This window comes from Furipterus horrens, unplaced genomic scaffold, assembly GCF_987537825.1.
Source record: "Furipterus horrens unplaced genomic scaffold, mFurHor1.1.pri manual_scaffold_6, whole genome shotgun sequence".
Classification (NCBI taxonomy): Eukaryota; Metazoa; Chordata; class Mammalia; order Chiroptera; family Furipteridae; genus Furipterus; species Furipterus horrens.
In genome coordinates this window covers 22,009,268-22,025,214 of record NW_028327176.1, presented here as the reverse complement: position 1 = coordinate 22,025,214, position 15,947 = coordinate 22,009,268, and the positions used below count along the sequence as shown (strand labels likewise).

Genomic DNA, 15,947 nt, shown 5'->3' with positions numbered 1-15,947 from the left:
AGTTTGGTTTTTGTTTACCAGAATTCCGGGTTATTTGCTTGAATGTTTTAAATAACTGTGTTGGGAGTCAGCATGGTTACTAACGGACATATCGTCTAATCACGACCCGTGGCAGCTCCTGTCCACCCAGTGGGAGACAAGCTTTGACTTGTTGCTGTAGCAATGTCAACATAAGGAAGACAATTTTCAACTTTATCTCTCGTATTTCCTTTGCTACTCAGTAGGGTCAGCTTCCTGGCATGTGGGAAACAGACACAAAACGGTTCAATAGCAAAGCTGGGTGTGGTTGTTATAGTGATAAGGGAAATGAAAGTGGAAGGAGTTTGAATAATATTTATTTGAAGGGTCTTGCCTTTTCCTCCATAAGCTACTCACAAAGAGCACAACATTACAGTGAGTCTTAAAAAGGAACTGTTGGACAGAATAGTTGGTGTTTAGATTCTGAGACTAATTTCTACCAACAAAGAAGAGCAAAACTTTCAGGAAACTCTTAATCAGAGAAGGCAACACCATTATCAGTACTGTCGTACTCCATAACAAATAGGTTACTACAGATACATACATAAGATAAAAGCAATCATATGGTCACATTTATTTCCATGTGTAAACTGTTATGTTACCATGTGTGTATATGTGCTTGCATACATCTAGCTCTATAGATTCATACAAGTGCACAGGACATATGTGTATACAATGTACTCTGTGGCATGGGAAATACACTTATACACGTGACACATGATGACTGTCTTTGTTAGAGGGGGAAAAACATGTTTCCTATGCACATGAACACACACCATTGTAGAGCATATAGGATAAACTCTCTGGATTAAAGATGGTTGTTTAGTAATTGACATACCCAAGAATCCCCAAGGAAAACATGATAATAAGGCTTGAACTTAGGCCAACACAGGCCAGCCTAGGAGGCATGAAAGAACACATGCGTAACATTTTTGGGAGTTCCATGTCGCACTGAGGTGTGACACCACAGCCCGATTTCACTGAAAAATTCCTGACGGAACAGAAACAGGTGGGCTCCCAATCAGAAAACATTCAGAAGGTCCCCCTGTGATGACCAGCAATCAGAATGCCAAGGGAACTAAGAACATATAAATAGAAGAATATTATATTTTCTTTTTACTACTGCAGAGATAAATAGCAACTTTAAATATTATGAGTGAGGTTTAAAAACCTCAGTAATTGCCCAGACCTGGGTCAGACACAACTGAGACTATCAGATTTTGTTTCATGCCTTAGAAAGGAAGCAAACGAGTCCTCTGAGGTTACAGCAGGACCACCATGGGACAGGTCACCAGTGCCCTTGCTCCATGTGGTTTCAAGGATACTTCAAGAGTCACTTTAAATGCACCCATCATGAACTCAAGCTGCATCGAAACACTGAAACAAGCATCCTTTCACGTCCACTGTTGCAAAAATACACCCCTGATATTTATAAACGCTCCGGGAGGCTGACTGGACTTTTTCTTTTTTTGGCCAAAGCAGAACAGTAAATAATGATCTTTTGTACAATATAAATACATAAACAAGATCAGAATATATTCTAGATACCTTTAACATGCCCTCCTGTTACATCAACAAGTGGCCTCACCTAGCTGACTTCCCCAACTTTTACTCTTAACAACAAAACATGGAAGCAGATTTTAAAGAGGAGAAAAAAAAAATCTGTATTTCATTTTGCAAACTGGGTAAAAGGAAGAAAAAAGAAGAAAACCTAAGAAGTACACAATAAAATATGAGCTCATTTTACTGAGATGCAGCTTTACTCTGTCTATAAAACTTGGACAAATATATAAATATATTAAGAAAGAGAAATATCAATTTTTTTTAGCATTATTAAATTCCTGCATAGTTCTTTAGTTACTGGAACAGGAAAAGAAAGCCTACTGATAGAGAGGAAGCACTTTATTTGCTTTTTGGAAAATTAAAAAACCAAAAAATCCCACTGACAGAGAAATTAATAATGAAGTATAGGAAAACTAGAAAAATTGTCAGCCACAAACAAAAAAACACATCCACAATTTAAAGGAACATTCCACTCTCTTAAAAAAGTCACACAAGCATTAATTCATCACATGTTAATTCCTTCCTTCTTCCAACTTTATAGGCATTACTTACAGCTGTTGCTTTCTCCTGATGCAAAACACACTTAGCAACAGATACCTCAAATCAAAAGCAGGAAGGCACCCTATACAAGAGCACACCCTGAGCTTCAGATGAATCAACAACCCATGTGAATCCATTATTCTCATGTTAGAGACTATGCAGCACTAAAAGAATCCTCTCATAGATTTCAAAATAAAGAATTCCAATGCCCAGAAGGGCATGCTTAGTGAACGTCAATATGAACTAGGGAATGAGTCACATTTTATTTCCACTGGAACATTTCTTTTAAAAAATCGAAATACTGGATTTTAGTGCACTTTAATATATTGCTTGAGAAGATTATATATTCACAAAGAAAGCGGCATCAGTTCTAGAAGCAGACACAATACTCCATATGTGAATCATAAAATACCTTTTAAACTGATTAAAATACGTTTTAATTTATCTTCCTGAATGCCTGTCATGCACAACATTATTCAGACTGATAGTGGCTACTCTGCTCTTACTACGACTACCTGTGTGCCCGTCTCATCTCCCCACTAGAACTCTTAAGGCTAAGTCCTTTCTACACCGTCTCCAATGCCCCTTTGCAGCCTGGCCAGCCACGGGTCCACGCTCCCCACAGGGCTCCCGCGGGGCTCCCACGGGGCTCCCCACAGGTGCCGGACATAGTCAGGACAGGGCTCCATCCTGAAGGGCTCTCCTACTTCTGGACTGGCGTCCTTTAATAGGAATTTCACAATTAGCAAGGATTAAAATGCAAATGATGGCTGAAGTAACAATGTTCTAGAGTGTAATCAATAAGCCTAATTAATTTTTTTCTTAAGACTATAGGTGCCGATAATGAAGAAAGAAAGAAGATGCCAGGCTTTTGAAGTAAAAAGAAATGAAAAAATGGAATGGGGTGGCCAGAGCAAAAAGACAAATTGGGCAATCTTCACCATTGTGACCTAAGGTTAGCTCTATTAACTTTCATTAAGTAGAAGAAGTTGCAGCTCTGTCTAGAGGTATATACTTCATATGTGATTGTATGCCTTGTCTCCTATTAATAAAGATTTTCTTGCCTTTTTAAAAAATTAAAATGCTTTTTATTCAAAAAGTTTTTTTTCCTCCCTTGAAGAGGATCTCTTAGTCAAGTAAATGTAAAATGCTGGCAAGGGTGGGAAATTGGAAAAAACAAAAGACAATATCTACCAGAGAATCCTTACCTATGTCAATAAATTTATGTAAACATTTAAAATGATCATTTTTTCATAGAATGCAAATGCTTGCTAAAGTGATTATGTTCCCAAACTGTTTCTTGAACTTTCCTTTTAACAGACTTTTTCTTTTTTTCTAAAAGCAGAACAACCATAAACTACCAAGCTTGCCCGACTTGTCCAAAATCCCAGATTATAGTTTCAGAATACTAATTACACTAATTTATGAGGTTTTCCTGGCCTGAGCTAGGGGACTGCAAGCTGATGGTCCCCATCCTCTGGATGGCTGACGGAGAGAGCTGGCCTGGGACAGAAGGACACGAAAGGGACAGGTCCCACTCCTCTCAGGAAGGGGGCCCTGCTCTGGGGAGTGGTCGCCACCCAGCTCCCCCGCAGCCCCCGAGAAGGCCTCCTGGGCAGGGAGTCCAGATTTTCTGCTCACGCCAGGAAGAGCCTTTGTGGGGACCAGGGTTCAGCCGGACACAGCTGGGCAGAGCGGCTACTCAGCAACTCTGTGTGAGAGAGCACACGCCAGGCCCTGGGAATAACCGAGAGGCTGCCTACAGCCAAGTCAGAAACCACAAACTCGCAAGGGACTGACTGCTCAGGGCTACCAAGGAGCGAAAACATTAACCTTCTCGAGGCCGTCCTCAGAGCAGTATAGCCGGAGCATCCCTGGAAGGCAGAACAGAAGGCTTTAAGCAGGGCTGCGAAAGAACACCATTTCCCTGGGGGAAGGTGCCAGGGTGCTTTTTGTTCTTTTAACAATCATAGTATGTTTTTAAAAACATACTAAGGACATGGTATTTAATCTTGAAACAAGCACATGCTAGTTGCAAAAACTGTTCAACAGCATCTTCTGAAATGAACCCGGGAGTAGGGATGGGAGAGGACAGCAGATGTCTGGGCCACACACAGTGGGGACAGAAGAGATGGCTTGAAAGCACAGATAAAATAGAGCAAAGGAAATCCATAAATAATATGGAATAGAATTAGCTGTTTCCATATAACTGTACAAAAAGCATCATTCTAAGGGTCAGACTGACCATTTGGTTTTTGCACTATTTCTATTTTTTTAAATTTAATTTATTGATTAGAGCGAGAAAGAGGGAGGGTGGGAGGGAGGCGGGTGAAGGAGGAGAAAGAGAGAAACACTGCTTTGTCCCACTTACTTATGCATTTATTGGTTGTTTCTTGTAGGTGCTCTGAATAGGATTGAACCTGCAACCTCACAATTTTGGTACATTGGGACAATGCTCTAACCAACTGAGCTAGGCTGGCTAGTGCTCACCAATTATTGTAACCCTGATGAGGCTAAATAAAATGCTCCTACACGTGCACACACACACGCACACACACGCACACACACACACAATTTCTCTTAGCACAAGACTATAAACTACTCTGGGCACAAAAAAAATCACAACAACCGGAAGGTCACTGTATGACTTCCAACAGTTAAAATGCAGGTATAATTATTCTAGCAACTGCTCCTGTCCAAATGGTCTTATGCCAAGTTCCTTGAGTTTCCTGTTTTGATTTCCCAGAGAGTCCAAACTGGTTTCCGCCTTTTGGTAGCCCTTGTTTTCCCCTGTACCAGTTATCAAAACAACAATTTGCACCTATAACACAAAATTCCAAAATACTGATTTGGTTGTCAACCAGAATAAAAAGCCTACTGCTTATGAAAATAAATAACTTGGTTTACACTTTCTTTCCCCATGACATGGCTGGAATTTAAAATGAAACACATATATTTAGATTTCCAAGTCACCTTATACATATGTCCCCAATAAGGAAAGAAAGATCACATTATCACTTTGTGATTCTTTTCACAAAGAGAGGGCAACAGTAATACAGATTTAAAGTTACAGAAGAGACTTGCTGCCTTCCTTAAATAAGTATCTTTAATGGCACTTGGATAGCAAAGGAAAAAACCAAAACCACCGGGACCTCGATGGCAATAAGGTCCCTTATCCACCCGGAAGGTAAGGCTAAATGTTTTTTGTTTTATTTTTAATTTGGTCAAGGGAAGGGTTAGTGTTTCCCAGCTTGGTAAGCAACGCTAAGTGAATTCCTCAAAAACGATTTTAAAAATAATATATAGGAGCTAAAGCAATACATTCGCAAGCATAATAGTGACTTCAGATGTACCTAGCCTGAGAAAAATAGAATCTGTGATGAGTACGCTTAATGACGCACATAAGTAACTTAAAAATTATGAATTGGAGCACATGAAAGTCTGCAGCAGACAAGGCACAGTCCTTGTAACACTGAATGTCTGGCTTCTGAATAAATAAGAATCAGAGTTTGAGAGATTATATCTTTTATTTTTTGGTAGTTACGTTCATATATTCTATTACCAAGGATTATGTAACAGCAGTCTTGAAAGGGCAAGTGCTTCCCAAAGATGTTTTTTCCCTAATTTCATAAACTTCATAAAATGTATAAAACCTACCCCATGTCTCTCCTCTCTTTTCTAGATTATTGTACTGATAAGTTGTAACGCCCTTATCAATTTAACTCTGCTATGTCATAATCTTAAAGTCCACATCAGTTATGTGTTGGGAGAACATATAATTTGACTCTCGGCATATATGACCCTGTGACAATGATTACACTGAATCATTTTTACTATAGTCAATACTATACTAGGAAAGATTTGAGGATAGTGACATTTTGAATACCATGTAGATCAATATAATTGTAAAAAACCCATAGACATGAGGTGTTAAGACATGTCTCTAAAGTTTAGCAAAGATCTAATAGGTAAACTTATATAAAGGATCACCTCCATTAACAATTTCCCTGGCATCCAATCTTAGGATCTGTTTTGTTCCTCACCATGTGACCCTGTGCATACACTATGAAATATCAAAATTGGGTTTTAATCTCTTCTCCTATTTACTTGAAAAAAAGTTTTTAAGAGTGCAGAATGAAATCATGACCAGGTATTTATATTAGAAGCACAGCAATTTACAACAAGTGCTTTAGTCTTTTAAAAACACAAGTAGCAGAGATCCAAAGTCAGTCCAACAACTACTTAAAGACAAGCTGTTCTCACACTAGCACAACACACCCATGTCTCTGCGCAAGGCAGGCTCACACAGACCCCCTCTGACTTTGCTACTCAAAGTCTGGTGAAAACCCAGCAGTGGGAGCTTCACCTGGGGGCTGCCTGGCGATGTAGATTCCCCAGCCCTATCCAGTCCTAGTAAACTGAAATCTCTGTACGACCATTAAGCTCTTTCCCATTTAAGAAACCTAGTTGATTCTGCCTGTGCACAACACCCGGGCCTCACCACGGACCTGAAGCCCCCTGTGGGAACATGGGTTGGGCAGAGCTGGTGGTTCCTCTGTTGTCCCTGGATTTCTGTTAGAGGATGGCAGCAGATTCCTTGCTACGGGTCAAGAGGGAATTCTGTTGCACTTTCTCAAAGATGGAATGAATGTTAAATGATATGCCACCTCTATTTAATCACATTATCTTGGGTGATTTTTGTGACCCACCCCTGACCCCCAACAAAATAAAAAACATTTAAGGAAAAATGTTCTATGAATAAAACCAAACAGCATCATGTATCTTTATAAATACTAACTACAGGTTTGTCTACAGGTAAACATTACAGATGGCATCAAGGGTTAGTCTTATCTAATCAGGCCACTCAGAGCACAGGTTGTACTGGAGGCTACAGATCAAGGGAAAGAGAACCACCAAGAATAAATGTAGCACCTACACTTTACTTGTGTGAAAGAAATAAGTGGAGTGTAAAAAGCTAAAAATGGAATAACAAGCTCACAGAACATTGACAACGTTTCCTTAGGTAGGACTGAAACAGTAAATTTACAGCATAGAAATTAATGGAAATTAAGGCTGTTATTTAGGTTTTAAGAAACTGAAAGAATGAAGTCTATAAAACAGAGGCCATTTGCCTCTGTGTCAAAATTATTTCAGCTTCAGAGGCTACATAAAATCAAACTTTCTTTGGTTTTCAATAGCAGAAAAATAGAGATGAAACTTTATTTAAACAAATCTTTAATTTAAGCCTGAGTGTACGAAGTCTGTCCAGAAAAAGCCCAGCCATTATTAATATAATGAGAACAGTTTGTGTGATATCAATGTAACCTGGCAGCCAAGGAGAGTGGACTAGAATGCACATGCGTGAACAATGACGACTTCACTGTACTAATAAGTGGGGGACAGTAGACTCCACTGAGTGAACATATGTACTGTGCGGCCATTGTATTCAAAATAACTGAGTGACTAGAGCAATGAATCTGCATCAGATTACGTTAAGCTTGAACACTCCTCTGTGGAAGTGATTCGGATGACTCAGAAGGCCGCAGCTATGGGCAGCTGGTGATTGGCAGCTTCATCACAATAACGCACCCATTCATGCATCACATCTTGTGCCGAGTTTTTTGATGAAACATCAAATCACCCAGGTGACTCAGCCCCACTACAGCCCAGAGCTGGCACCTTGAGATTTCTGGTGTTTCCCAAAACTCAAATCACCTTTAAAAGGGAAGAGACTTCAGACTGTCAATGAGATTCAGGAAAATACGATGGGGCAGCTGATGGAGACTGGGAGATGGTGACTCTGTGAGGTCCCAAAGCGCCTACTTTGAAGGGGACTGAGGCATCATTGTCCCATGTACAATGTTTCTTGTATCTTGTATCTTCTTCAATAAATGTCTCTATTTTCCATATACATGGCTGGATACCTTCAGATAGACCTCATATATATGCTATGCAATATATAAGTTTCTAGAATAGGTAAATTCTTTAAAACATCACTTGAGACATTTATAAAATATCTTTCTAAATAGTCAAAAGAATGTTCCCATAGTGTATCTAAAATATATTTTGACTTATGTACCTGTACTTGAAGGTTATTTAGAAAATGGTCCCCCAGTTAAAAGTCAAATTGGTGGACTTGGAGGTGCAGTGGCATACATGTGCTCAGGACATATTTTTCAAATGAATAAATTAATGAACAATGAAAGCAGCTCTGAAGGTACTTGTGGAGAATGCTGAGGAGAGGATTCTTCTGGACTATAATGCTATTGTATTCACCTTCTGATGCAATGATTTAATCATCTTCGTGCTCCCACTCTGAACAGCTCTAATCTCAGCTATAAATCTAACCAGCTCTCATACACGCAAACCCTTTTAAAGTCTGTTTTGAATAATGGAGTACAAATTAATCAATTAATTAATAATTAATTAAGCTGATATATTCTGTGTTATACATGCCAGTATCACGGTGCCAACAGTGGTGCCGGAGGCTAACTTTCAGCTGGCTGATGTTACAAGTTCTCCGCTTCTTTGCACAATGCCAGCGGAGCACTCCGTGCTCCCTGTCCCATGGTCACCGCACAGGTCCTCCCAGCTCACTTGTGACGTCTTAGCCTCCATCACGCCCCTTACCGCCACGCTAACAGCACCACCGCATTCTCTCTAGCAGGACGAGTCACAAATCCTTGTCTCCCTCCAGTGCAGACCTCTGAGTTCCAGGTCCTTAACTCTCTCACCCTCCGCTTGATTCTCCATAGATACCTCAAACATAAAATAAACTCAGCCTCCACGTCACCCTACAGCCTATAAAGCTGCTCTCCTGGTATTCCGCATTCTAGTAAATGACATCACTATCTATCCTGACCATCATGGCCCCCAAAGCATCTGTCATGACAATCACTCCCTCCTCCCCAATTCTGTGAGTCTTCCCCTTCCTCATCCTTCAAAGTTGATCAGCCACTAAAGCCCGCTGACTTGACCATCCTAATTACCTCCTATCTGAACCCCCACCCGTCCTGTCTTTGCCGTCTCCAAGGCTGCTCTTAAATCCTCCCGGCCCGCCTGTTGAGCCACCCAACACTTTTCTCAGAGTTGGACTCAGCTCCCAACTCCTCCCCAAAGCCTTCCTTGATTTCCTATCTTATGAGTGTACAGCAGCTCTTATTTGTCCCCTCAATAAGACATTGATATGTAACTACCACATGCCAATCTTTAATTAGCTATCTTTTCTCTAAAGTATCTCGTAAAGAAAAAAACAATTAAATACAGCTGCAAATTATAAACCATTTAACATGACCTCTAAGAGCTTTTAGCGAGAACAAAGGAGGAATTTCATAAGTCCCTCATGTCTTCCTCCTTTTGCACAATGTTCAATGGGCAGCTCCCAACAGGAAGAGGTTCCACATAAATCTATTATTTTTTCTATAACCCAAGCGCTGTGTGATGTAGCAATGGTTAAAAAGTGTACTTAGGAACACATTTCGTGGATCCCATGAGGATATCCATTCGCTGGTCTCTGTCTGGTGATAACTCAGTGTGAGCTCGGTTATTTTTATTTTTCTCTACCATCTCCCACCCTCCTTGTGGACCTTTGTAGTCTTCAGTGTACTTATCTCGGAAGCTATGTATGGTGGACGCTTCTTAATGAGTTAATCACATCAAAAATTACCTAACTAACAAACAGCTCTATTGGGTGTCAAATTCAATTTGCCAAAACAAAACTCTTAGTCTTCCCTAAGTCTGCTCCTCCCCTTAGTAAAGGCACTACAATGTGCTTAAACCCCAAATCTAAGAGAACTCCTTGGTTCCTCTTTCCCTCTCCCCCCACCCCCTCCACATATCCATCAAAGAGTCCTGTTCATTACAGTTCCAAATCATATTTCACATCAAATCACCTCTCCATCTCCAGTCCTTAGGTTCTTATTTCTTAACTAAACTTCTAAAAGAGTCCCCCCACCTGAGGACTCCATTCCCATTTTTGCATTTTCCCAGCCTTGCCACCAGTCTCTGCTCCGCCATATTCATTTTTTAGAACACAAATCAAATTACATCACACCCTTGTTCACAGTGCTGTAAATAACTTTCCTATGCGTTCATCATAAAACGCACGTACCTCAGGGTAACCTACAAGGCATCACAGGATCTGGCCCTGACCCCTCTCTCCCGTCCTCACTACATTCCAGTCACGCTGACATTCTTGGTTTTTTTTGCTGTTCCTTCAACACTGAGCTCATTCTCACCTGACAGCTTCCACACTTCCAGCTTCCTGTGCACGGCATTCTCGCCCCTCTGACCGTAAGTCTGACTCCTTCTTCCACCCACGTTTCAGTTCAGATCCCCTCCCTTCATAGAAAGCTTCCCTGACATCCGTATCTACAGCAATTCCCCCAGTAGCCCCAGTAGTTTTCTTCCGTATCATCCTGATCTTTGTTTTTCATAGGTCTCATCGTTCTGTATCTCCCTGTTCATTGTTGCATTTACTGTCAGCCTCCCTCTTCTGAATACGAGCGCCACGGAAGCTGTGTCCTCAGCAGCTAGGGCTGTGCCTAGTACACATTCGCCACTCAGTAAATATTTTCTGAATAAATAGATGGTTTCCAGGGTGTTTTACATCATTCCCTGAACTTGGCATAGTTTCATATTTCTGTTTATTCCTTGAATTTATTATCACCACTCTGAATTATAGTAATATTTTATTCCAATAAAAAATAAAAGCCAATTACCCCTACCTGGAGTCATATTCAGACTTAGAAGTCCAATTTACCCGTTCTATAATGGAGGTATTTGGTATCAACTGTAACTACAATTACCACCCGCCGAGTGGCCCCTCCAGAAAATCCTTGTGGCAGCCATAGAGCCACATACTGTTTTTGCTAGTCTGGTCCCCTCTTCTGAGGAGGCGTCAGGTTGACTTTTGCAGAGCTCAGTACAGCAGAAACCTTAACAGCGATGGTAGGCAGTGTGGCATAAAATTATAAGCTTTGTTACGATCAAGAAGGGATCACTTGCAGGTCATTCCCTTTATCAGTCTTTTTCTTCTTCCTTGAAGAAATACAGATCATTCTGACAAACCATTCTGTACAAAACCATGGTTGGCTGTTACCCAATACCCTATGTCCTCTAAATTTGTGACGACCTGATTTTATGGTAATATGTTCACAGATTTTTGACAGGAAAACTTTTGGCAGAATCTAGGACCAGCTCCTTTTAGACAAAAATAAGGACTACACAGGAAGTTCTTTAATACCCAGAAGTCGCCGTTATTCTCCGTAAATCTATACGTGTGAAATGGAAATGCTCTGCAATAACTCCCGCACATCTTAAATGTTGTTGTGATTATGTTTAGAATTCATGTTCAGAACTCCCTGCCACCACACGGAAACGGGGACTCATGTTTTCCCATACTCTGGCAAGAACACTAGGCCTTCTGCCCCATCCCCAACTGTATACATTCACACTCTAAACTGCCCCAAAAAAGTCCTCAAAAGGTGTTAACTGAACGGACTATTTATTTACTGTCCCATGAAAGACCATGAGAATCAAGTCTGAATTACCAGGTCATCCATCAACACTGGATGCATCCTTGCTTGGCTCTGCAAAATCACCCCTGCTCTGCACAACCCTCGCCCCCAAATCCTTCTACTGTGCCTGCTAGAACTTATGGCCATTGTCACTAAAATCCCCTTTCCTGCTGTTCTCTTCTCCGGATGTTCCCTTCACTTTCTCGCTCTCATTCACACCTGGGTAGTCCTTGCAGCTCTTTGTTCCTAGAAGTCCTCTCAAGTGGAGATGGTTTCATGTCCCACATTCCATAAATCCTGGGGGTGGGACAGGTGTCTTCTTTGTTCTCCTTGTCCCTCTCAGATCACTCTTCCCCTTCCGCTTTAAAAAAGAAAGCCTCATTCATGTGAAACACATGCAGTCCAGATACATGCCAACGCCCCGCCGCGGTTGCATGTACTTATGGAACTTCTGGCTCAGGATTTCTTCCCTATTCACCGTGCCTGTCCCCTTCCCAGCCACCGCTGAGTACTCTCTGGCATAACCTGTCTCCGCGCCCTTCTCGTGCTATCGGACTCACCAGGAAAAATCTGACCTGCGTTCAATCTGCTTCTCACCCACAACGCATCTGTTCTGGAGCTGGAGACAAATCACGCAACTGTGCTGGCTGGTCTCCCTGCAGACTTATAACCCCTGAGCTGAAGCAGGCTGCGGACACTATCAGGCGACCCTAATACATGTCCCTGGTTGATTTACTCATCCCTCTCTGAGACTCTGCTTTACATTTTCTCTCCCTCCTCCATTTTTCACCTCTTCTTCCACCGCATCGTCTGCGGACTTTGTTTTACCCATCTCTGAGACACAGGAACAATTTTGTTCCTCTCCCTCCTCAAAGACTCAGCTTCTGCGATGGCCATTACCTTTCTTACCTTATGAGTCTCTCCTTCTAGGTCATTCTTGTCACCAAACATGCTGTAACATCTCCTGTAGTTTTAAAGTCCTTCTTGTCCTTATATGCCCCTAAAACAGGCACCCGGTTTTTCAGTTCCACTCCATCACAAATATCTCAAAAGAGTTTTCGATTTCTGTTACCTGCACTATTCTTTTTCTACGAGTTCAGGTTAGGAACCCTAGAATCATCTCTGTGCATTTTCATCCTTCCTTTACCTGTTAAGACTACACTGCAGGTCCATCTGTGAAAACAGTGTAGCCACCTCCTCCCTGCCGTGTCCCTGCCACCCCTAGTTCAGTCTCATGTGGTGCCACATCGAAATAACCGAAGCAGCTCTCCAACGAGCCTATTGACTGCGGTCTCCCACTTGCTAATCCACTCTGCATCCCCCCTCCACCCAGTCTGCCTAACATTGATTTCCCCGTGCTCCGCTTCTCTCTGCTCATGCCTACAATGATTTCTGATAGCTCCTATTACCAGGCATAAGCTCCCTGCACGATGCCAAGGGTATTTCATAATCTGGTCCCATCCTGCCTCCCATCTTTATTTCCTATCAACTAGCAATGTAAATCCTTGCTGTTTTAGACTAGCTTCCCAAGTGTCTCACACGAAAATCACACACACCTCACTTACACATTTTATTCTTTTGTCCACATCATTCCCCTTCCTAGAATCCATCACCATCCAAATTCTAAATTGTTCAGATTCCATCTCCCCCATCATAGCTTATTATATAATTCCAGGTCCCATTTTTCGGCCCTAGGTATCTTCAAAATTCTTTCATATGCAATATATACTTGACAATAAGTAGAGCTTTTTCTTCGAAAGTATTTCTGGGATGAGGAAAACCCCTTATGCTGGCTTCTTACGTGACCTCAAATACTGCAGGGTGCTTTGTTTTGAAAAACAAAGTACTATTTGTAGAAGATACATTAACCTTAAGTGACCTCAACCAATCTGATTTCTGGATTACATAGAGGCCACCTGACAGAATCTGTTAACAAGGAAAAAAAGAGGAATACAAATTTAATCAGCTACTGTAATTATTCCTGAGAGAAGGATCTCAAAATTGGAAGTGCTGTATCTTGTAAACGGCCTTCTTAGAATCACTTTAAAAACCAATGCAGGTTACCTCCACGTTGTGAAGGTCATAAATACACACCCAGCTAATTAAAAATGCAACAGTCCTAGGCTTATGTGAAAAGATGCTATGTTTTAGAGCAAAACTTCTTGTGATAACATGGATGCAAAATCTGTTGCACCTCAACAACCTTGGATGGTAGGAAGAGGGTGTGCTCGGAAATAAGGTGTCAGACAACCCAGAGGGTCACCTAAGCCAAGATAACGACAGGGATGTGTCTGAAACATCTGAATAACACACACGTTCATGAAATGGAAGAATGGCAAAAAGCAATCACCTAAATTGTTGTATTATTTTATATAATGTGGTTTAAAATAAGCTTGAGTAACTAAATTAATTATTTAAATAGACATGTGACTCCTGAATCTACATCCCTGGAAGTCCTATACGGAAGCCGGCAAAATTCTTTTTTGGCAGAAAATGAGGTGGGGACAGGGGTATGCAAAGAGCCACAAGATGGTAGAAATGAGTTAGTTAACTGTGTTGTCTGAGACGTGATGTGATTAGAAAAAGATTTTACATGGTTTGTCCTAGGCTTGTAAGTGACCCACTATGTGGAGCTCAGTTTCCCAATTTCTAAATTCAAGGATTAGACTAAATGTTACCTAAGACTTCTATGGTTCTAAAATTTTATGTCTATTCTTTTCTAGAATACAATATTCTCTTTTAACGATTCAGCAGCATTGATAAATACAAAGAACTGCTATTTTTAGAGGCTACTATAAATTTCTTCTTCTTTGATACCATCTAACATGACTTGGAAACAATGCAATTCAAAAACTTCAGTCCTGCTCTACTGACCTTTTGAGCTTGATTTTGGACCTTGAAAATCTGAAAATGGCATTCAAAAACTTCAGTCCTGCTCTACTGACCTTTTGAGCTTGATTTTGGACCTTGAAAATCTGAAAATGGCATCATTTTAGAGATAAAGGCATAATTAAGAGGGTGTTGGTCAGTTCTTTTTTTCCTCAAGAGAAACCTGGAGTTGAGAGAGAGTTCAAGGACAGGGCTAAGACCGAAGCCCCGGCCTTACCCTTTGTTAATTCTGGTGCTGAGCCACGACACCAAGCTCTGGGTATGCCCCTGTGAATACTGCTGCTATGAATCATATTTTCAAGTCCTTAATCTTTTTCTAGGTTTTATGCATGAATGTACAAAAGTTATGAGCCAAATTAGTTTAATTTTCTTGTTATTTTCATGTGACTCCTGACTTCATTCTAGAGATGAAGTGCCCAATAATCCATCCATGCCTATGTGATTTGGCCCCACAGCAAAACCAACCTCAGCCTTCAATCATCACCACACAACTATGCCATCTCTTCTAAAGAGACAGACTTTCTGGCCAGATGATATGCACTTCTAATTAGCACTCTCCCCATGGAGCATCTTCCTACGATAAATCAAGCAGAATGGACTGGTAACAACAGATGCTGATCTCGAGCACACCACTCGTGAAAGCTCCATTACGCAGAGGTGACCTAGGCAAGCTGGCACCAAGTACCCTGCTCACCCCACTGTAGCAGGACCATTCCATGGCTTCCTGGAAGCACACACCCCATCACATCAGCACCTGGCCAGCTTTACGCATCTTGTTTGGGATTACGTAAGCAGTCGATCTCTGTAAGCTTGTCTTTGCCTTTTCAGGCTCTAGTACGGAGAGTGCCCAGGATTCCACAATGCTGAGCTCACAATGGTGAAAATCAGTACTTACCTTCAATCCTCTTCAAAGCTGAAAGGCATGTATCCTTCCTTGAAAACTCAAAGGGACTGTTGCAGGAGCGAATGGTGACACATTCACATTTCCCATTGATTATATTGCAGCCAGAGACAAGGTTTTCTTTACATGGTTCAAAACCAAGCAGCTGGTCATCATTCCAGTTCTCATCTGTAAAACAATTAGGAATCCACAATGTTAGCTTCATTCAAAGAAAGGCCTGTTGGAAGGCAAATATGTACAAGGATGTCAAGATTAACATCCGGTTTTGACACTTCAGTTTACGAAAAGCAGTTTGGCTGCAATTTTACAAATGAATGAAATTCAATCTCCTAATAACTGAGGTGACTGAAATATAGCCACACATGTAAACAAACATTTGTACTCAAAACCCACTACTTCTCTTATGTGTTATAATAACAACTGTGATTACTTTACAATATTTAATTTCAAACACAGATTCCTGGATTTTCCCATGTTCAATCAAATTACAGGATTCACATTAGTCAATCCACATATAC

The 15,947-nt window shown here is 41.1% G+C and overlaps 1 protein-coding gene across 1 annotated transcript in view; it reads right to left on the bottom strand.

The window, feature by feature from the left end:
• Positions 1-15,947, bottom strand: part of CRIM1 (cysteine rich transmembrane BMP regulator 1) — a 175,036-nt gene that overhangs the window by 122,789 nt on the left and 36,300 nt on the right. The window contains exon 2 of the mRNA XM_090281145.1: positions 15,424-15,597. Coding sequence (XP_090137271.1) covers positions 15,424-15,597 — 174 coding nt within the window. The remainder of the gene's footprint in view (positions 1-15,423; positions 15,598-15,947) is intronic.